General features: G+C 35.2%; 1 protein-coding gene across 3 annotated transcripts in view; it reads left to right on the forward strand.

Annotated features, from left to right (window-relative positions):
- Positions 1-24179, forward strand: part of SNX29 (sorting nexin 29) — a 104361-nt gene that overhangs the window by 44459 nt on the left and 35723 nt on the right. For all 3 annotated transcript variants that reach the window (XM_041462833.1, XM_041462832.1, XM_041462834.1), the window contains one exon: positions 12914-13054. In XM_041462833.1, the coding sequence (XP_041318767.1) occupies positions 12914-13054 (141 nt within the window). The remainder of the gene's footprint in view (positions 1-12913; positions 13055-24179) is intronic.

Raw genomic sequence — 24179 nt, forward strand, 5'->3', positions numbered from 1 at the left:
TGTTATTGAACATGTTCACATTGTGTTCTGCCTCAGGCAGGTCTGAATTTAGGGGTTTTTGCTCCAGCCTGACTTGTAGCTGAAGCATTGAAATTTTATACTGTTTCTTGATTCCTGGATTCTTGGTTTCAGAGCAGTGACCCCTCCATGGATAGAATGGCAGGGTGAGCTTCAAACACTCTCTCATGTGCTATCCTAGGCTATTTGCATTTATTTGTGGATTGTTAGCAGCTGCAGAATTTCTCCACTTTTGTTTCAGCCACATGTACTTAGTTCTGAACAAGATTGCTGAAGCTTGTTAACATTCCTCTCACTCTGAATGATGTTTTTTTTGTAGAATTTTGAATAATTTATGAAGTGTTGGCAGGTAGTTATAAAATACAGGAAAACACCCACCTTTTGGCCAGTAAAAGACAATGAAAAATAAGACTTGAGGTAATGGAAAAAAAAGCCACCAGGATGGGAACAGTTAGTAATTTGTTCAAAAGCACTGAATAATCAATCAAATTGAGATGCACAGGTGTGTGAAAACCTAACTTGTTGACAAGTGTAATATTTTTGTCTTTCTGTCTTTCACATATTTCTCCACTCTGCTGTCACTGGCTACAGATTCTCAAACCCAGACACAAGTCTGCCAACACAGAGATTCTTAAAAGCATTGAGATCTCACCCCACCTGTTACTCTAATGATGTTGCAGCTCCATGTCCACCAGAAGAGCTCTGGTTTCTGCTGCTTCTTTCCTAAGTTGCTCTGTGTTGTTTTTCATCCTGCTTGAGCGGGGGGGTGGACCAGATGGTCCACTGTGGTCACTTCCAACCTTATCCATTCTGTGAATTCTGTGAAGAATTTAATGATTTTTTAATTTTACTTGTAACTTGGTTTCAAATTAGGTTACTGAAGAGTTTAGTATTTGTCATGCAGTTTGACTGGACATCACTGTACAAGTGGGATTGTGAAAGCCTGCAAAGTGTGCAGAATTCATATCTGCTGTAGGTGTTCTGCACATTCAGAAGGGAAATGTTGAGATAAATCAAGCTTCCCAATTTGAAGGAGGTTCAGAACTTTACCCAAAAATCTTCTGAAGTGAGTAGAGAGTTAGATGTCGCTTGTCTTTCATGGAAAACAAAGAGCTTGTAATTGAGGGCTAAGCCTCTTGAGAACAGGAAAAAAGGAAAGAAAATATAGAAATATTGAAAAGATGGAAAATTCTGAATCTACAAAAAGGCAATTTTGAGAATTTTATTAGTTTTATGTGTCTACAGTATGAACTCGTAATGTTGGGCATTCATAGTATGCAAAATTCTGTTTATTGGTATGTTTGAAAAATGTACAAGTTCTTCTGAATATGTTCCATTCATTGTCTTTTCACACTATCAGTTTACAGATTTTTTTTTTAAAGTGAAAAATTAAATATTGTTGTCTAGAACATAGATTGTAGTCAGACTAGTTTGTCTTCAGTTACAGAACAGCGCAGGATATGATAGAATTTTTCCAGTAAACCATTGTACTTTGTTTTTTAATAGTTAGGAGAATAAGCAAGCAGGAATTATCTGCAGCAATGACTTAAAACTTCTATAATTCTTGTTAAACTTTGGTCATGGCACCTGTTGAGCTCTTTCCTTGTGTAAGAATACATGAATATCATTCCTGCCAGTTTTTGGTCTCAGTAACAGGAGTGTCACTGCCCCTGTGCATGTGAAAAAGAAGTATTTTCCCAAATAGACTTCTACAACTGTGATGAAACATTTGGAATGAGTGCCACCTCTTTGATCGATTATATAGTTGTGTGCTTGCTGAATATATATTTTACATTATATAGTGACCAGCAAAGCACTAATTTAGAAAAATTCAGAGTAGCTTCAATAACAGCACTGTGCATTTGTCTTCTTAAATCTCTGCTAAAATGTGTGCTCCTGATTACAGAGGCTTTGTTTCAGTGTGGAAGTTGTTGAAAAAGATATTTACCAGGCTACCAGTCTGTCCTAAACAGACCCAGACTGGGAGTCCAGTTAGGATAAATGATTGAGCTAATTTCTGAGAGTCGCTTTTTTTATAATAAACATTATTTTTACTGCCTTAAAATTTATTTCTCCAGTGGCAGAAAATTAAAATGCATGTATAACTCTTTGTATCAGCTACATGAGAAAGGACTCAATATAAAGGAAAGTAGCAATATTGCAGAATGTTGGTGTGAGCGAGATTATTACCAATACCTTTTGGAGTTCACATTTCTCTAGGGAACTTGAGTGAACAGATGTGAAAAATGGCTCTTGATTGTGCTTGTAATGCTGAGGAAAAGACATCTAATGAACTTTGGAGAAAGCTAAAGTGTGCCAGCTGGAACAGGCAAAGTTTGAAAATTTGGTTTAGTTAAGCATGATTTTTAGATTTGCTAAATACATATGACTGTACTTAAAGCTAATTAGGAATTAGCCCTCAGGTGCTTAACCCAATTCAAAATCAGATCATACATGTGATACTATCAAGGTAAGATATTGCTACTAGATGAGGGTGCTACAAAAGGGCATGAGCTTTGGCCATTGCTTTTCTAGAGGCAGTGGGAGTGTATTTCTGAGATAGCTTGATCTCTTCTGCATTTGCTACTATTAGAAAGCTGAAGAGATTGTCCTTCTCTCTGATGAGCCACCTTGTTACCCTTTGCTGATTTGCAATTGTGTGTCTCTGGAGCACTTCACTTGGTGGAGAGAGCAGGACTGTGCCAAGGGGAGACTTGCTATGTCACACTTACTGTTGATGCACTTTAGAATTGTTGTGCCTCTTCTGTCCATTTTGCTTATAAATAGGTGTTTTGTAGCAGAAAATACACTACTGTGTACATACCCACCTGCCTTGGAAATGGCCACAAGAGGGTGGAAACAATTGCAGAGCATCTCAAGTGGTTTGGAAAATTATGAACCTATCAGTTCCACAGTGTCTGTTATCTGTTTTCACGGACTTCAAAAAGCTTCTGAAGAATATAAGAATTAGAGAAATAAATATGGGTTGCTGTTCCTCTTCAAAATCAATGCCAATTTTGCACTTGTGCTTCTTAAACCAGGAGAATTAATGACATGTTAATTTGCATATCAAGAGGGCCTGACCTGGACAGGATAAGAATAGACTCCTTCAGGAGTTTTCTTACTGTGCCTCCTTTTTAAAATTTAATTTTATGTTTTTAAATTTAATGTAGATTTGTAATGCTGTTTTGAAGGGCATTTCAAAGCATTTCTTTTTGTGTCATGTTAACATCTGTTTCAGATGTTCAAAATCAGTGCATTTTTCATCCTTAAAAAACTCCAGATGTTGCTCTTCAGTAAATATAGCAGGAAAAGTTTCCAGCACCAGCATACTTGTCACATAGTTTCAACCATCAAAATAGTTTCTTTAATTTCTGTTAAGGATTAAGGATTCTGGACAAGCTCAGAAATAAAACTGTGGACTCTGAAAGCAAGCAGCATTTTATAATTAATCCTATTAGATGTGGAAATTTCAATCAGACCTCTGTATTTGTAGAGTTACACTGCACTCTTGCAGTAATGTTTAACTGGCAGAACTAACTGGTTATGAATCTTAAGGATTTCAAAACAAGCTCTGGAAATGTAGCCAAATTTTATGCTCAGTTTGAATGGATGAGTTCAAGGGGACAGTTGTGAGCAGCAGATAATTCACTGCCCCAGTTTAGCACTATGTGTTACTGTCTTAAAAATTAACAGAGCTGGGGATCTGTATCATTCAACTGTGGATGTTAGAACAATTAGAGGGTGTATAAATTTTAGGGGAAAAGCTATTTAGAATTGGATGTGCACTTCAGTGCAGTTATTGAGTTCAATTAAAAATATTTTTTCACTTGTTTTCTCAGAACATAAAATAGTAACAGAAAAATGCATATTTTATAATCTTTGTTCACCATGGAGTTGTTATAGGTTATTCTCATTCTGGATTGTTCCTTGTGGAGAATAGCAGATTGTCTGTTTTAAATGAAATGCCAGTAGCAGATCTTATTGAATAAATAAAGCATAAATCTCCACACGCAGTGCACCAGGAATTCAAAGGTGAAATAGCTGAAAAGTGACTGATAAATAGCTTCTGGCTTGCATACCACCGATTTTAAAGTAGCTAATCTGACATAATTTTTAAAAGGTTTTAAGGAGGTCTAAAAACCAAGTTGTTACAAATGATTAGGAAAGGGATAGACAAAGGGAAAACACTATTATGCTGTGTATAATCTCAGGTTTATCTGTGTGCAGTTCTACTCCTCTCCAAAGAAATATATCAACTCCAGATAATATGGGTGGAAGAAAAAGGTTTTTCACTGAAGGACCATATTAGAAATTCTCAGCCTGCATGAAAGGCAACTGTGAGGGGAATACAGTAGCAATCTTTCAAATAATGAAGGAAATAGAAACGTTTTTAACTGTTTCAAAATGCAAATTGGATCATCCATTGCAACTATTGCCTTGCAATTTCCAAACAAGTGCATGACAGTGGTCTTCTCCACAATATATAATGTGGGGTAATGTTGGAAGTTTTTGTGGGTCTAGAAAATAATTGAGCTAATTAAATTGAAGAAAAATCAATCCAAACACAAAGATGTGACTTCTTTCTAAGGAAATCCCTAGATAGTGATATTTTGGAATAATAAATACCACTATACCTTGTGTTTATATTTAAAGTCTTCTGGATAAAATACATTTCATAATTCTCCAAGGAATTTTCTGAACCATTGAGATCACTGTGCCTTGCTGTAAGAGTAGGGTGCAAGAAACTTGGAGGTCATTTTAATTAAACATGAGTTGCCTTTGTAATTTTATGCGAATAATGACTAATTTTGTCCTAAAATGGAAATATTAGGTATGATGACAAAATATCTTTCCTTCCAACTAATGCTTATCTTCTGTGCATGGCAAGCTCGTTTTAAATGTTTTCAGAGCACATCCTCTCTGTTTGTACTTGCTCAAGTTTGTTTTGCTTCAAGTTTAGTTCTTGACTCCTGTCTTGCCATTCATTAGCACTGACAGATTACTAGTACAATTAATTTTGCATCTGAGTAGAAAGGATAATTAGATGACCAATTGATGTCTTTATTACCAATCAACAAATCATAAGGATTGTTTGGACTTCAGTGGATGAAATTATCCAGGCTGTGACAGGAGCTCAGACTAGATGCTCATAACCATGTCTTCAGCAAGAACATTAGGCAGTTATCCAAAAGAAGGTTCAGAGGTTTATTCTCTTACAAAGTTTCTGATGGCTGTTACTGAGTGGCAGACTGATTAGTTATAAACGTTACAGGACACAGCCATATATGGAGAAATTAATTTGTTTTGTACAGATTCACACTTATGGAAGCCCAGTCTGTTGAACAGACAATTTAAATGTTAGGCGACTTTTTAAAGCCAGGGTCATGGTGGCAAAAGTCTTCTCTTCCAAACAACCTGTTTTCTCTAGTTAGAGAGAAACAACCTAGTTTCTCTAGGTTGCTTTCTGATGACTGCTGTATGGGAACTCTGCAGGTTGATGCCCATCTCTTTTGTGTGGCAGACACTGCTCACCATTAGAAAATGATTTCTTGTTTAATATATTCATGGGCATACAGACAGACTCCAGATCAGAATTAAAAAAAAAAAAAAAGCATTTTCATTTTACCTCTAGATGGTGATAGTTAGATGCAGTTTCTTTAGTGTGTAAAACAAGTTGATTATTGCAGTAATATTATTTTGTCATATTTCTCAACTGTAGAGTATCTTGTTTTCTGTATACATGTGGATTCCACTTTCCTGTGAAGTGTACAGCAAATGCCATTAGTCATGCCTTTTGTTGCTATAATTATCAATCCCTGACACTTAAGATAATGAAACTGAGATTTTATGATTCCTAAAATGATATCAATATTTAAATGGCTTCTTGCAAATCTGCCTTGTTTGCAGAGAAGTGAACACTTTACATTATAAACCAAATAAGTTTAAAGATTAATATGCTAATCAGACAAGAGTGTTACTATTTGCATATGAATAGGACACCCTAAGACTATAATCAATGAACATTTCTTACAATTTTTTAATTCCTTTGACTATCTTCAGTCTTGCTGTTTAGTATTGGCTGACATATTTGCTTGTAATATTTCTTTCAATTTTACTTTAAATAATGTTTTAAAATCTGGTGTTTTCCTCTGCACTTCCTCTGTGAAGGAAGAGCAGTATACTTTCCTATGAAAGGGCTTTTATCACAGGATTATTTAGGTTGGAAAACACCTCTAAGATCATTGAGCCCAGCTGTTCCCCAGCACTGCCAAGGCCAGCACTAATCCACATCCCCTGAAGCCACATCCTCATGGCTTTTAAATTCCTGCAGATGTGGTGACTGCACTCCTGGTGTGGCAGCCTGTGCTGGACAGCCCTTTCCGTGAAGTTTTCCCTATGGAAACCTCCCCTGGCACAGCCTGAGGCTGGTTCCCCTTGTCCTGTCCGTGTTCCCTGGGGGCAGAGCCTGACCCTGCCTGGCTCCAGGCTCCTGTCAGGGAGTTGTGCAGAGTGAGGAGGTCCCTCCTTTCCTCCAGCTGATCCCCCCCAGCTGCTCCCCACTGGACTTGTGCTCCAGCCCCTTCCCCAGCTCCGTTCCCTGCTCTGGACACGCTCCAGCCTCTCAGCGCCCTTGCAGTGGAGAGGGAAGGATTTTCACAGAAACACAACATAAAAGAGATGGAGGAGAACACTCTCTGATACCCAAAAGTGTTTGAGGAGGACAGTGCCCAGAAAGTACTTTGAGTGAGAGATGAAACAGGGAAAGCACAGTCCAGGATGTGCCAGCTGGGCCTGTTGACCTTGAATTTAATCACAAGGCAGCATGGCCTGGGTATTTCCCCAAAGGTTGAAAACGGAAGACAACGGACTGGCAATTAAGAGTTGAAAGGTAAGCAACAAACTAAATCCAAAAAATTAAACCCAAAGTTGCATTTTATATTCCTGATACTTGATGAATTGGATTACTTCAGCAGCTGCAGTGCTAAGCAGGCAGAAAGGAGAAATAAATAGTCTTCTAATCATATTCCATTTCAGTGCAGCTCAGGGCAAGTAGAGAAGAAAATGAACTGGAATGATTGGGAGAATTTGAAAGAAAGATGTGGCTCATGGCATCTCAGGGTGATTTGAGAGTGCATGAACCAAAAAGGTTGAATATCCCACTTTTTCTGCAGTGGGACCCAAGGATGCATCAAAGAAGCATAAAAGGAAGCATAAAGCAGAAAAATTTTTAACTGGGATGGAGGGGATATAGAAAGATGAGATCAGTCCTTGGAGACTTCTGTAATTATTTCTTTTTCTAAAGGAAACAGAATTACAGCTTACTACATTGATTTGTTTATTAAAGTGCTGGATGCAAAAAATCCTAGGAAAGTAAAAGCAGAATTTCTATTTTCAGATTATTTTGTAACTACTTCAGAAAGAAGCAAATAATTTATATTCAATAAATATCTAAAATAAGTACTAGTTATGTTATGTATTTTAGAAACTGATGAGATAGCCTCCTTTCCCTTGCCTGAACACCTGCAATATTCTGTTTGGAGAAAAGGGCAGCACTATTGTCAATTTACCTGTTTTCTCTTCTGCAGAAACTTCTTTCCCTGCAGTGGTTGTCATGCATTGCAATGACTGTGTGGTTCAAAGTGCATGTTTGTGAAATGACATTAATTACCTTGGGTAATTATAAGTCATATTTCACTATGAAAAGGTGCCTATTATCTATTGAGTGATTTTTTTTGTGCTGATTTGATTTGTATATAAAAAGACAAAAAATACTGATTCCATGTAGCAAAATGGAGGCAGTGCTGCCTTTGTTCTGTAGTGGCCAGTCACTTCAGTGCTGTTGTGGTGAATAGAAGCAGGACTGTGACTGCAGAAGCAGTGATCTCTGCCTGTCTCTAATTGAGTGGATAAGCCTAAAATGTGTGACACTTTTCTCTGTAGTGAAGCAATATTGGCTGTTTTTAAGGTTCATACTTTGATATGTGTTGTGTAATATATTTGACACTGTATTGTTCATTTTTATGAACTGAATAACAGAAACTTGAAGATTTAACATAAATTATATTGAAGTATTTGTAGTCTTTGTACAAGTGGATAAAATGGTCATACTGAAATAAAAGCTTTTTCACTCTAATTCCTGTTATGTCTCTATGGCACACAAAAAGCTGCTCCTATGACAGCTGAAAAGTTTCATTGTTCCATTTGTTTTTTATTAGGCAGAAAATTCTTAAACTGGATCACTTTCAAAAGGGGAACTTAACCATAAATGCAGGCCTGCAGCTGTCTCAAAATATAACTTGCATTTGTATTCATTTCTCACACTTCAGAGGTAACTTTGGAGAATTGAGCTTGAATTTGTATTCTTAACAGAATCTCATTGTCCAGAAGTGAAGTAAAATGAAGCTGGTTCTTACTTTTTTTCATGAATACTTTTTACTTCTGTATGCTTTGAGTGCAGAAATACATAATTTTGATAAAATCTTAGTAGATTGAAATACATTACTCCCATTTCATAGTGTGCTTTTCTAACAGGAAAAAAGATAATTTCAATCCCCTGAGAACAATTATTTATTAAATGGTAAACTTTGATCAAAATCTCTCTTCATGCTCCTGAATAATTGAGATGTGCATTAAAGTTGAACCAGATTTGTAGGAATTAAAAAAAAAACTTTATTATCCAAAGTGTAAAACTATGGACTAATGGTACTCCAAGATTTGTAGTGTTATTTAAAAGCAAATGTAAGGGAAACATTCACCAGTCAAGCTTAGCTGAGTTATCATAAAAAAATAATGCTGCCAATTAGCTTGTTCTGGTTTTGTGTTCATGCTGATTGGGTTGTCCCTACCAAACCACTTGCTAATTTTCCTTTTTGTTATCACATGCTTGGGCATTGATTTGAAAGTATATAACAAACAAGAGGATCTTGTGAGGGAAGGGAAGTCAGAAATACATTAATACAGTAGAATTACAGTAATACAGAAGTAATAGTTTTTCTATCACCCTTTTTTCCCCCTTGTAATGCACACTTAGCTGGTAAATGTCACAGGAGCTTCCTTAGTGTAGATCAGTCTCTTTTGCATTCCTTCTGCTCTCCATCATTTTTTTCCATGCTCAAAACTATGACCTTGTCCAGCCTAGGACTGATTCTTTACAGGCATTCTCAGTATTCTCTCTGTCCTTTGAAGTGTTCTGCTGCTGAAATGTCCTGAGTTCTCTTGTACCTTGTGCTGTTTTTGTATGTGGTTTAGTAGAGTTTTCACTGCTCTCCTTCCCTTAACATTATTCCCTTCCCTCTGAAATGGGACAAGGACTCACAAGGACTTTGACTTCAGCACTTTTGTATTTGTGGAGCTCCCATCAATAGAGTTCTCTGTCTTAGAATTCATTTTTCATTAGGTATTCAGTCCATGCTTCCAGGAAATGGGAGCCACATTTGCAGGCAAGATTCAGGAGTAACTGTGTTTAGGGAATATCCTTCCTGATGTTTCATCTGGAATTCTACAGCATGGATGTCATTGCAACAGGAGAAGGTTCTGTAATATCTCAGTCAGTATCTCTTGCTGCCAGCTGTACTGGAGGGAGACACAAAAGTGTATCCTCAATATGCCAAACTATATTTTACATCAGAAAAGAGAAGCACCCACACGGGACTTCTGCAGATCAGAAGGATGAGTGTTGATTCAGGCATTTGGGTTGTGTATGCTGGAGCTGGAGCAAGTTAGAATTTTGGCTTTTGTCCTTCATTTTCCTCAGGCTTTTATATGTGAGAGGTGATGAACTGTGCCAGTTGGTACCAGTCTGTTACCAGGACCTGCTAACAGCATTTTTGACTCAAAACTGCTGAAAGATTCTTAACCTGTTAAGAAACTTCTGGCTCAAACCCCAGTACTATGGCAGCAGGATTTTTCATTTCAGTATGCAATCATTAAACTCGTGCTTTCACATTGATTCTCTGAAGATTTTTGGCATTTCAGTAATACTATGTGAGCAGGTAGTAGACTGATAAACACGATTAAATTCTTACTATTATCGCTATTGCTCTCCAAATCTCTGACTTCAGACATGTTTGTGATGAGAAAATAACAGGCTAATTCATTAAACATGCTTATTAACTGAAATTTTTCTTAGAGCTGCCATAGCTCATAGCTACAGAAAGGTTACCAGCCAATCTTTACACAGGAGAGCCAAGTGGAAAGTACTCTTAATTTACAAACAGAATCTACTTAATTTTTTTATATTCAAGACAATATTAAAGTGAAATATTTTGTCTACAAGTAAATATTCTAGCCATGGTTTTGATTTAGTCTGCACATTTTCATTACCCTGAAAATTATTTAAGTAGGCTAGGAATTGGGTGATATCAGGAAAACAGGGGAATCAGAAAAGAAATTAATCGATTTAGAATTAAACTTTTAAATTGATCTGAGAATAAACCTGTGAGTAGTCATTTCAAATTTCTATAACATGGCTCTAAGATAACTATATGCCTTCAGTGACTAGACTAGGATAAGTTTATCCAAATAATTTTATATTTAATATTTACTTAGTTTGATTTCCCAACTGAACTTACATTAAGTGTGTAGCAATCCCTTGGCTTGGGAATAGTATTCCCCTCTGAGATTATAAAAGTTTAAATGTGTGCTGCATCATGAGCTTTTATATACCTTTCAGAGTCTATTAGTTGATTGTCAATAAATTCAATATGGCACAGGGTTCCAAATGTTGCATTTTCATTTCTTGCTGTCTAAATGAAATCAATATCTATGTACATAGAAGAACAGTAAGATATTTTCCAATAGTTTTAGCTAAGAAATCAATCTACGTTTTTGCAGTCCTGAAAAATTTCAATTACAGTGTACAGGATTCTTTAGTTAGTTAACTATGAGTTACAGCTTAGCAGGTAATATTAAACTGCATGATTCACCAAATCACATGTGCAAAGATAAATGCTTAGTTAAATTAGGATTTCCATACTAAATAACTTAGTTAAAAATAATTTAACTTTTTTTTTTTTGGTCATCCCTGCCCCCCACAGGGAAATTGAAACATGAATCTTGGCAATGTATACAGAATTCCAAACAATATACTGGTTGAAGTGAGAATAGGCAGGGGGAAGGCTCAGAGCTGGGTGAATAAAGATTTTAATATAGTTTTTACTGCATTAAATAAATTTGATTAGAATTATGCAAAATAGTTGCATTTCATGTATTCCTTCATTTGTCTTCAAAGATGTACTCAATTGTTAAAACAGATGGTGATGTAGGTGTTTAATTATCCTGGCTTTGTTTTCAAAGTGAAAAAGAAATCTGAATACTTCTTTCAGACTTACTATTGTGGTTCCATCATTACAGTATCTGAATTCTTGTTACCAAAACTAGTTGAATTTTTGTTTACATATGCATTTGTAATTCACAATACTCTGAATCTTTTAAATTTAGATGTGCTAATTTTGGAATTATAGCATTCCTTTTTGGAATGATAGTCTTCCTGTAGAAAATGTATTAGTGTTTTCTATGCTGAAATATTCTAATTTGACAAAATTTGCATGGTATCTGCATAATATATTGTATTTTGTTGCAAAGAAGCCTCCTATAAATTTGAGAAACTAGTTGTCTGAAAAGAGAACTTCAGAAAGACCAAAGGATGGGCAGTGTTTGTGTAAGAGGACATTCGCTTAACGTCTGAAATACCACCAGTATTTTTTCCTTAGAAAAATGGAATTTTTTCTCTGAAGGACTTGGAATATCTCAGAGAGAAGGACCATACTTCAGTCACAAGGAAAAAAATACAGTTCAGTGTTGAAATTGGCCATATCAAAATCCAAATTTAATTTTTATCTAGTTTCTACAAAAATACAGTTGTTACTGCCCCCTCTGTGTGATGGTGGTTGGTGTTGCTTTTTTACATAAGTGTTCTCCTGATACTTGCCTTACAGTTTACTACTGAATTACTGGGGGATTTTGGAGCTGCAAGGCAAGGCAGTGTCATCAGTACTTTCCAGCTTAATTCCTGATGTAAAATATTGAGATTATTAACACACACACATTAATGAATAAACTACAGATGCCATTGAAGGAGCAGAGGGAAAGGTCACTCTGGATCTTAAGTTCTGATGCTTGGTTTAGAGTTTCTGACTTGTGCTGTTTCAGCATTCTTTTAAACTGTGTAATTCCCTAGGAAAGAGTGAAATCTCAGTTTTCTGTAAGTATGTTTCACTTCTGCATGACATTTTCCTACAGAAAGCGAATATTTAGCATCTAATTGGTAATAGGCTCATGAAATAATGAGCAGCAAACAAAAACAGAATCACAAAAACTACAGCTGTGTTAAATTATACTTAATGTCCTATACAAGCAGAAAGAATGAACTGTGTTTATTTTCCAAACAATAAAATTTCTAGTTTAGTTTTCAATGTAATTTTGTTAGGAAGTAAATTAAGTTTCATACTTTGGATAAAATTAGGTTTTGCAATTCTGATGCTACAAAGCTAATTTACAAAGCTGAAAAACTGTGTTGAGGACATAGAAATCAATTTCATAGTGGTATTAAATTATTTTTTCCTTTGGTCACTGGGTAGTAGAATATGCTGGAAACCATGGTAACAAGAAGTGCTTCCATGGTTGCCCCAGAGTCATGTTAAAATGAGCAAGCTGGGTTTGTCTTGATTAAAATAAGAGAAAAAGGAGGAAAAAAGGGAGAAGGGAGAGAATGAGGTTAATGACGCGTACAACAGCAACAGCAAATGCACTCAGACATGGACCTGTGGCCGTGGGGTCCTGGAGCTTGTGGTGCCTCACATAAAGGTGCTGAGCCAGGAGGCTTTGAGGAGTGAAGGACACACAGCAGCCCTGCTTGTCTTTACATTATTCCCTTCCTGTCTGTGTTTTGCAGGTTTATATCAGGATAAAGGATGATGAGTGGAATGTCTATCGAAGGTATGCGGAGTTCAGAAGCTTGCATCAGAAATTACAGAATAAGTACCAGCAAGTGAGGACTTTTAACTTCCCACCAAAAAAGGCCATTGGAAACAAGGTACTTGAACTCACAGTATCAGTAAAAGTTGGGGGAAAACCTCTCTTATCCATACACAAAAAATGAGGTGACTCAAATATTTTCACACCTCCTAGTAGCTGCCGTTTTTATAGATGTTCCCCCTACCAGCTGGAGATTCACTGATGTAGGTAATGCATTGGTTTTTCCACTTACTGAGAAGTTTTATTGAACGAAATATTGGTGACATACACAAATGCAAAAACCCTCAAAAACTCTACTGGACAGCCCTGTACCTAAAATGAAGCCTCTTTTCCGTTTCTCTCCAAAAAAATGCCAGCAATTAACACTGGTGAGTAATTCATTAAGTCTTTCTGTAAATTTCAAGAAGTATCAATCTAAAGTTCTTGAATTCCTGCACTCTTCACCAACGCTCTTTAAGTTCTTTAAACCAGCTTTTTAAAGACATTTAGGTACTTAATTCCTGTTATCTGTGTCTTTGTGCTTAGCTCTGCCATTTCAAAATGGGAATTTGTGTTTTCTTATCTTACAGAGATTTTTAAATGAAACGGTAAATATCGTAGTATGTATGTAGTAAATATGTTGTTCCATGTAATTAAAATATTTAATCATCAAAACTTTAAACTGATCAAGAGCATAAATACACTTTGCAATGTACACTACAAGTCCAGTAAGGATTGAGAAGTAATTGAAGTAATTTTCCTTTGCAACATAGGAATTACCTCAAAATTTTATTTAGCGATCACAAGTAAAATCTCCAGTATATTGGAGATTTAAATTGTGTTTATGACTGAAACATCTTTACTAAACTGCTGGGTTCTTAAATTAGAGTTTTTAAGGTTAATAAAAATTTTTAGCTTTTACATAAAACTTTCTCTTTTTACTATTTTTTTGCCTTTGTATCACTGAGTTCTCATATTAAATATTTTAGAAGCTCCAACTATAGTGATCCATGTAGTCATCAAAAGACAGCTGACATAATGACTGCAAAACTCAGATCTTCATGGCACTGTGTTTGGTTTAAGACCTCAGTAATACATATATTATTCAAATTCCACAATTGTCCTTTGTCTGTGTTAGAAAAACGATCTTTGCTAATTTGTATGAAGTAATATAAATTTTCAAAAAGAAATAGAAGTTAGAAATTTCTTACTGGCATTCAGATGTCAGTGAACGTGGATTTTGCATGTTTAAAGATAGTAACTTTGACTTCCAGTGATTTCCCAGGTATTTTGTGAAAATGAGTAGGTAAGTTTGACACATGTGAAATGGCAGTGATGCACATAATCTGGGATGGGTGGTGGTGATACAGATGTATATGAAATTTTTCAATAAAATCCATATGTCTGTTTGCTTGGCATAAGGTCCAGTTAATGTGGTTCATTGCCTGCTGACTGAGGAAATGGAAGTACTTATGAAAGCTTTCCTGCTTTTTTTTCATCTATTAGAAGATCATGCATTTTTCATTTAATTTTTAGTGGACGGTTTTGTAATGGAAACCAGGCATTTTCTTCTTTGTTACATAACTAATTCTCCTTTTTTTGAAGTGATGGAGTATCAGCCACTTCAGTAAATTACAAAAGACGCCTTTTAAGCTTTTTTGGATACTCTTTCATCTTTAATTACTTTAAATACTAATTGAGTTACAACTTCACTTGCACAATTGATGCATACAAAATTATCAGTTGAGCAACTCATTAAAAAATTTGCATTGCTTATTCCTACAGTGCTTTAGCTTTGAGCCAAAATTCTACCTTAATCTTGCATAAACCCACAACCACTTATCAGATCTCAGAAAAGGGTTTTTTTCTTTACAGTAAGAAGTGGGTGCCATCCTTGCACTCCTGAAAGTCTCTTGTGATGAGACATGGGGCAGTGCTGTGGTTGTGACCTGGCAAGTCACAGAGTGACATTTTCACCTCAGCTGTGCAAAGCTCAGTTTGTCACACTGGAGTTTTCTTGCACAGCGCATTGTGTAGGCAGATTTTTGTCCTTTTAGTGGGGCTATTTTCTGTGTGTCACAGAATATATTCCCTTTGGAATTTGTTCCGTTTGGAAAATAACTGTGCTGTGTGACTGACTGAGATGGGTTGAAGGCTCTGAGATGGCCCTGATTTCCATGGCCAGGTGAAGGTTTAAAAGGAAGGTTTAAAAATTCAGTATAAAATTAATTAATTCGTGTGGGAATGTCTCTCTTGGAATTCTGCAGAACTTTCAGTTTAGGATGAGGATTTGTGCAGGATGTTACACATGGAAGTGTTTGGTAATAAACATTAGGAGAGATATTGCCAGTACTACTTTTTTCAATACTGCTTTTTAAATGTAGTGGCTACCAAAGCACATTTACCTTTAAATATGCAGTTAGATTTCAATAGATTATTTTTCTCTCTGATCTTACTTTTGCTGGTTTTGATAGAATTGGAGCTGTCGTCCCATTTCTAGATTAATTAATACAATCTTAAATCAATGGCTAAAGAAGAGGTTCAGTAGCTGAATTCTGCTAACAAAAGTATCTCTTACATTAATCTATGGTTTTCATATCCTTTGCAACTTCTCAGTGTTATTAGATGCCCAAATAACATATTGGTAAAAACCAGTCCTCCATGTGTAAATGGCAACTAATTATCATTTTACAGCTTTTGGAATGGCATTGATGCTTTTATATCCTTCAGCTCAGTGCCTGGATGAGTTTATTCACTGCATCCCTTCAATGCACTCTGTACTGTGGGGTTAATGAAGGTGATGTGCTTATTGTGAATGTCAGAGGCATCCAAAGTCTTGCTGTAATTGAAACCAGCACTGAACTTTGTGTTCAGTTACATGCCCCAGATTTAGGAACCTCCAGGACCACAAGAGGACACCATATTCTGCAGAATGACCTGGAATCACTCCTGCAGACTGACAAAATACTGTCCAGTGCTTTGCTATGCAAAATATTGGAGCTCAGAGGAGGGAACTTAACTAGAAGAGAGTAATGTAGAATAAAATACAGAGAAGTATTAATTTTCATGCATATTTTCCCTGTTTACTGCAGTAGAAGTCAGGGAGGTCAGATTCAAATGAAAAAATTGCAGTTTGACATTGGGAAGATGCAGAAAGGAAGCAGAATTTCAGCTGAATGAGTATTTTAAAAAGTTGGAAAATCAAGTATTATATATCTTCATCAAGTAGCAGCGGAATTTGAAAATATTTAACAATTATAACACATTATTATTAATAATAATATAAGTCTTGATCATTATATTTGTAATGTATTTTTGCCTTTCATTTGTTCTCCTTCAGTTAGCACAATTTATCTTAAAAGTTCATGTTCATGGTATTTCAACAAATTATGTATGTAATATTAAAAACTAGCTTTAATGCTTGAGAAAACCTAAATTTCATAACAGAAAACCAATTAGTTGAAAAATAGCTGAAAAGAGGAAAGAATACTGCTTTGGACAAGTAACCTTTTTGCAATTACAAAGAAGAGTGTGTATTTGCCTTTCAGCTTGCTAACCTCATTTTCAGCATATTAGTTTAACATTTGAATTTAGTTTGAACTAAAGTTTGAACTAAAATCAAGCAGGGAAGAGAATAATTTGTTTCATAAATGTTGCTTTGAATCAAGTTAGATATTTACTGAAGGAAAATAATAATGCTTGCAAGAGTCTATGTATTAATTTTAATATAATAATTAATTATATACTAATCCCCATGCTGTGTACCTTCTACTAAAGATCTTTCAGTGCTGGTAGCAAATAGTTGTCAAAATCTTTATGAGTATCCTACAAGAATAACAGTTCTTTTTTCAATTCATCAATGCCTTGTTTGAGTAGAACAAGAAATATATTAGTTCCCTTGTGTTGTGTGTATAAAAGAAATGCCATATACTCAGCATATATTTTAATTCTTTTTTAACATGCAGATCAATTTCTTGAAAACTTACAAATTTCTACTGTATTGTTTGCATTTGTACTGTTCAGTTTTGCAATTTTAAAACATGTTCCCCATGTATCAGCCTGGTTTGTGATTTGCTCAGTATTTTCTGTGAAGCTGCGTATACCAAGATTTGTAATTTCAAACGGATTTTTCTTGCATGAAATAGATTTTTTCCTTTTAGCAAGTCTTCAGGTACTTTGGGTCTTTTGAACTCATCTGTCCCTGCTGCCTTCCTATCAGGAATGCCTAGGACAGGCTGGCTTCCATGGGGCAGCACTGCAGTGTGCCCACTTCTGGGAAGCTCATGAGGAGGAGCTCTGTACAGTCAGCACTTGATTGGAAAGTGTTCCTGTATACAGGAATACAGGAAACCCTTTTTGCATACAGATACAATTTAATTTTTTAAATTTAATATAACATTTAGCTTACATTTGGCTTCTGAACCTTTGTTGGTGTTGGTGTCTCTCAAAATAATGATTAAATATTAATACATGCATATTTACTGGACTGACTAGTCTAATTTTTTAAATATTGCAGCAGCCTTAAAATCCCAGTTGCTGCTTCTACATTGGGCAGATTATAGTAATTGAGTAAAGATATAATTGAGAATCCTCTTGCAAGAGTGTTGTCCCAGTAGAGAACATATCAAAATAGAAATGGTTCTTCAGTTCCACCGAAGACCTGAATTCACTGATTGTCTGAGTGAGGAGAAATTGAATCAGGTAGCTTTGCCCTGAGTGCTGACTTGACTGCATGATATCCTCTGCTTTCCTTTAAAATCCTGGATACCTCATATAGGAAGGATACACAGCACTTAGCTGAGATCAGAAGAGTGACTTTGCTGTGACTTCTCAGTTGCATTGGGGGAACAATACAGAACTCTAAAATAAACGTTTCAAATGTTGATTCAATAAAATGAATATGTACTTTTCACCTATCAGTGGCTAACCTAAATTGTAGATTAATTTGTATATGTCCCTATTTTAAAAATATAAATATTCTATTTGTATATACACATACACATGAGCATGCATATGACAACATCAGACCCCATTTGGGATCTATATGAAGTTGCTTCTGGAATGTATGTTGTGATTCTGCGAGTTCTGCTCCCAGGAGCTCTGTCTTTCTCCCATTTATGTCAGTGGAGGCTTGCCTTTGCTCACAGAGTGCAGATGGATTCTTTTTCTTTTGTTTCCAACAGCAAAGCTGCCTTTTATCAGTGTTTGGTCTGTTTGCCTGTTGCTGAAGATAGTGAAGAGTTTAAGATAGGCTGCAGGATAACTATTTTATGATTAAAAAGCAGAGAAGATAAAGATTTTATTGCAATTAAAAGAAAACAACAGAACTTCCTCTTGTGCTTATAATGGTTATTGGTTTTTAAGGAAGTTTGTCAAGTAGAGTTGTCTGGCTCTGTGTGTGTGTGTGTATATATATATATGAAAAAATATGTAAATATGAAGTTGTTATACTTCATGTTTGTATATTAATATAAATATGAAGTTGTTATACTTCATATTTATATATTTCTTCATATATATATACACACACACAGAGCTAGAGTTGTCTGGCTGCGTGTGTGTGTGTATATATATATATATATATATATATATATGAAGAAATATATAAATATGAGGTTCATATATATATGAAGAAATGCGAAGCCATTCAAATTAGTTTGAGTGTTAGCATTTTTGCTGTTAAGGGTTTCGCACGGTGTCATTGCAGTGTAACCCCTGTCATGCATTTCCCTCCTGTAAAAGCTGATTGCCACTTTTGGTGAGCAGGACCTGTCTATTCACAGACAGTACCCCCTTAAAGCTGCTTTTAGACCAGATGATGGAGGAACTAAAGTCCCTTTGGAAAGGGAAGCAGCATGATAGGAACAAGGTTTTTTAAGAAACACACACACCCCTCCCACATAAAATATGTATTTGAAATGGGAAGTATAACAATTCCTGCTTAACTAGAGCATAGACAATAACAGAAGACATACGGAATGTTTGAAAGAGGATGGTGCAGGAAGAGTCTTAGAGGAGAAGTAATTTCATTTTAGATTTGGCTGGTTTTCTGTCCAAATTCAGCAAAACAATTCATCCTAAAATTTAAGTATGTGTTTGGCTTGCATTGGAATCAGAAGTACAGATATATGTGCTTTTATCCTCTGTGTGATTTAGGAGCTCACAGAAAATATCTTTCATCAGATTCGTTTGTCAAAGTCAGACTGGCAGGGGGAGCTGAGAAGAAAGCAAAACTTGTTGTTAATGCACATGGGACAGGGGGCTAAATAATGTTTCTTGGTACTAATCTTTGATATCCAATGTCTTCAAGTAGAATTGGTAAAAAATTATGACTGTGATGTTTCAGAATTGGGATACATTTATTAAAGGAGAAAAGCTTTGAAAATATAAATCCTCAAGTTGTATGTTAAAAATTTGAAGTTAAATATTGCTTTCACTAATGCTACTTTGGTATGATGTAATATAGAAGCTTAAATTCTGTATTATTCTTGACTTTCAAAGTAAGTAGATTTTAATTTTCAACCCTCTTAGTGGGCTTAACTAGTGTATTGACTTCTTTTCATACAGTCTTTTGCCTTGTGGGTTATAGGAAAAACTGTAGCTAATATATATTTGACAGATATGCTTGTGCTATAGTGTGGGTAAAAGGGAAAGAAATTGACCCATTTGTATTGTGTTCAGACCAGGAAGGGAACTCAAATTAATCTCATATATGGTTGTATGTGATAATTCTATACTATAACACAGTTTTTGTACCATTCTAAAGCCACAAAAGAAACTTTGTCCTGTAAGTTCTCTGTGTTATTTTATAGCTGAAAAGTTCAATTCTCAAAGAAGCTTTAAAATAGCAATTGGGACTAAATGAATACAGTCCGGTTTTCAAATATGTAACTTAATTGTGTTACCATAGAAATAGAAATAAAAATAATGTGACTCCTGGCATAGTCATTAAGATTTCTGGTCACAGCCCACCTGTTTCCTAACACTGTCACCTGCACACTAAGGGGGAATACAGAGTATTTCAGATTTTGAATCCAGATCCTCTGGGTTTTCTACTGCATAAGACTGCAGTTGATATTTTATGTATACAGCACTTAGAAAAGAGCATTCAGTTCTTCTTCATTTCCATTTTTTTGTCATATCAGTATCCAAGAAGAAGAGAAATAAGTCAGCAGGAAATGGTTGGCTTTTATATGACAAATACTTTATAGTAAATGCTTCCCATTGTGTGGCATGAAATGTCTGCGTTACCTGAAATTCGGCATGAAGGTTAAATTGAGCAGAGTGCAGAGCAGCACATTTCATTTTCAGGGGTTTAATTTAAAAGGTAAACAGTTCTCCAGCTCGTGCATCTCCATCTCCATCAGAATGTCTCACTGAATTAATCTGTTCATTTGGTGCTCAAGGGCACCATTTCAATGAAATAGTGAATTGAGTCATTTTCTTTTCAAGTTACAAAAATTTCCTGCTAATTGCTGTTGAAGTTTAGGAAGAAGGAATACAGACTATTTAGGGTCTACAAAACAAAACTTTGCTTGTCGAGAGATGTTTTTATTCTTGCTGTCTTGTAATGCTATAATCAAGAGAAGCAATTTATTCTAGCAAATTATTGAATATAGAGCCCATAGAAACAGTTCAGATGGTGTTGCTTTGCATCATGACATTATGGGAAAAAAAGGAAAGTAATTTACATGCTGCTTGGACAACTGCTAGATAAAAATATGGCAGTTTTATAACAACTCATGCGTCATTTAGATATTCTAGTAGCCTCCTGGTATAAAATGAAAATATAAAAATAAATTTTCTATATTTATTTCTTATTGTGGTGGTGATGCTAAATTACCAAGTTACTTGGATTAATAAACTTCCTTTCAGAGAAATCTTAACAGGGACACCTAATTACAAAAATAAAAACAATATTTCTTTTTTTGAATTTGAAATTTTATCCACATTTTTCCCTTTCCTTACATATCAAAGTGCTTGATTTCATCTCCCTTCTCCTTCTCAAAATGTATTGTTTTATAAATATTGGCAAATTTTGATTGTAGTTGCTATACAGCTTTTTGGGTAGTTGCTAGTACTAAAGATATTTAGTGTTAATTTTTTAAAAAAGAAAACAAAATATTGACTATGTCAGATCATGTGAAATCCTGAAGGCACTTCCTGCATGAAAAATTTGGTTTTTTTCGTTGTATCATGAAAAATATCTTTGCATGAGGGCACAATAAATTATGGACATTTAATATCAATATTCCTCATTAATTCAACTTCTGTTTTAGAAAACAGAATCATCCCATCAGAATGTATCTGAATAAAATTTTTGTTAAAGAATTTTACATGAGAGTTAAGTTTTTGTTTCATTATTGATTTTTAAAATTAATTTATTGATTTTTGTTTTTCATCACTGTAAGCTTACTGTATATAGAACCTTGTGCATTGTAAGCAGTGCATGTACCATGTTTCTAAAGGATTTTGAGGTGGGTTATTTTGCTGTTATTTTAAATTCAGAGTCTGTCTTTATTGGTCTTCAGGGCATTTTCAACCAGATTAAAGAATGAAATTAGGAAAGAAAACTGCAGTGTTGGAGAGAAGCACTGAACTGAGACACATTTTAACTAATATTGTTGATAGTTATTACTGTAATATAGGCTAGTGAAAAAATGGATCTCAATTTCATGAACTGTTGTGTTGTAGTTTGCAGAATCTCCTGAATAAAATTATAGGGTAGACTGCTAATAATTTATCTGAGGAGAACACAGAAATAGTGTTTCCCTATTCAATAGCTGAGCAAGAGATGAGCCCTAGGGGTCTTGCTGCAGTTTTTTTATTGATGCCTTTTAATTAACAGTTGATTCCTGACCGGTTGACAAATTAACACATGGTTGGCATATGCCTTTAAGTAACAAAATATTTAGATGACACTGGATTTTATTAGCATAACATTACCAAGTTCTTTTTCTAACAGTGGCATTAACCACAACACTAAAAAGAGATCAGTTTTAGATTTATTCTGAAGCTTTCTTTTTTCTGTTGGCATATTTACTGATTAAAATGCTGCTTTGAATAAATTGGTGCTTGACTGAGGGCATTGCAGGACTGTAGCTCACACTCAGCATGTGCTACTGGCTGGGTTTGCAGCAATGCCTTTTTCTAACTACTTTATCTAAAAGCACTTTTCTGGTACCATTGAAATGAACCCAGAGCTGGAGATGGAAATGCATCAGCTATTTTAGTAGAGAAACACAGAGTAATAATTACAATTATGTACTAAATCTCTGTTTAAAGGAAAATAGATTTCTTTTCAAAACTGACAGTTCCTTGATTTCCTCTTTGTATCTCATCCTCTTAAATTGCTGTTTGTTCCACTGAACAGTAAATGGACAAAAAAATCTCACACTGGGATGGGGAAAATGACAATTTCATGTATTGTATCTCCTTGTTATGTTGTATAATGCTGGCCTGGTTCTGCTATACAGAATCTGGCAATACAAGTAAGATGGAAATTTTAACTTTATGTATTTTCAACAATTTTGAGATGATTTTTTGTGTAATATTGTGGCATCTGGTATATTCAGGATTGGAAACTGTACCTTCCTAGAAGTTTTAGGATGTAATAGTTACTTAAGGACAGATGTACTGAAGTTATATTTTGCTGTGACCTGTGCAAAGGTGTCAGTCTCTAAAGTGAATATTTGCTGTATAACTTTTAATTACAAACTAGAGAGAATGACTCAGCAATTGAATATTTAATTAGCTCCCATCTCAGCTTCTGATTGCCAGCTTCATTTTGAGGTTAGCATTTGGTGCCTCGTAAATAGATAAAAACTGATATGGTAATTTTGCTAAGACTGATTGGCCAAGACAGCAGAAAAGATTTGGCTGCATTAGAATAACCTGAGTTTATTTCTGCATTTGCAGGTTCAACTTTGAATAGCACTACTGTCAGCTTAATTTAGGGTGGGATGCATTGTGTGGTATCAGAGGCTGATTAAAGTCCTAAAGCCATATTTCCTTTTATTTCATATTTCCTTTTATCTTAATTGAGTTGGATCTAGCCCTCAACTGTTTTGTTGATTGGTTTTGTTTGAGTTACCTTTTCCCCCGTGCTACCAGCACGAGGTTGGTTAAATGCTAAGTTAGGGTTAGAACCTCAGGAACAGTGAGTTTGATGTTGATTGCAGCAGCACCAAGCCCAGAATCTAAAAGTGTTTTATCTGTCCCTAAATCATGGCAGGTAACCATGGAAATCATAGCATTTCCAAAAGCTCCTGGAAAATATTTGAAACATCTTAAGTGAGCTGTCCCATTAATAATGAAGAATATCAGTGTTTCACCATCTGTTCCATACTAGCAGTGTGTATAAAAGACCAGCAGTTGTGTGAAACAATTTAAACTGCAAGTGGGAATAAACTTGGCTTGTAATGAAAAACTGCAAAAGAACATGACATAAAATATGGTACATCAAGACTCTGCTTCTTGGTTTTACACCTTAACATCATCTTCTAATATATGTTGAGAGTCTCTAACTTTTCCATTATCTGTTACAATTTTTAGAGATTTGTAATTTGATACTAGCATTTTGCCATGGGCAGAAGAAATGTGGCAAATTATTAGTCAAAAAGAATCTCATATAACATTTTGGGAGACATGAATTTCAGATTAAAAATATTTTACCAGATGTGTTTTGATGCTTCTGTAATCTGAAGGAGTTTTTTGCTTGTTAACTGAAATTTTGTGATCTCTTAATCAAAACTGTGCTCTTGAACTGTGGGGTAGTAAATTACTTTCACTCTAGTTAGTGCAGAAACAGTAGCCGTTTTGTTTTTTAGAAAATATGTCTAAAAAACTTCAATGAAAAAGTGGGTCTTTATTTAAGTACTGTTACTTTATCTTTCTGTGTATGTATTTGTTTCCCTAAAAATGAAACTATGAAATCTAACCTTAAATAATGTGAAAATGCAAAGGTTTCTTGCAAATATATTGGTAATTTTAACAACATTACTTTGTCCTCAAAGTACATTCACATCAAGTGTATGTAAAGGTGTATATTGAACCTTAGGGGAAGATCTTTGCTGTTTTCTGTGTGAGTACATATACAAATGTAGGCTTGTATCAACTCATACAATCACCAAAGACATGTACTAAAAGTAGGATGTGGGTGTCACTGATACAAACCCACAGCAAAAAATTTCCCTGTATTTTTT

The sequence above is a fragment of the Pyrgilauda ruficollis genome, unplaced genomic scaffold (genome assembly GCF_017590135.1).
Source record: "Pyrgilauda ruficollis isolate IOZ18807 unplaced genomic scaffold, ASM1759013v1 scaffold16, whole genome shotgun sequence".
NCBI lineage: Eukaryota > Metazoa > Chordata > Aves > Passeriformes > Passeridae > Pyrgilauda > Pyrgilauda ruficollis.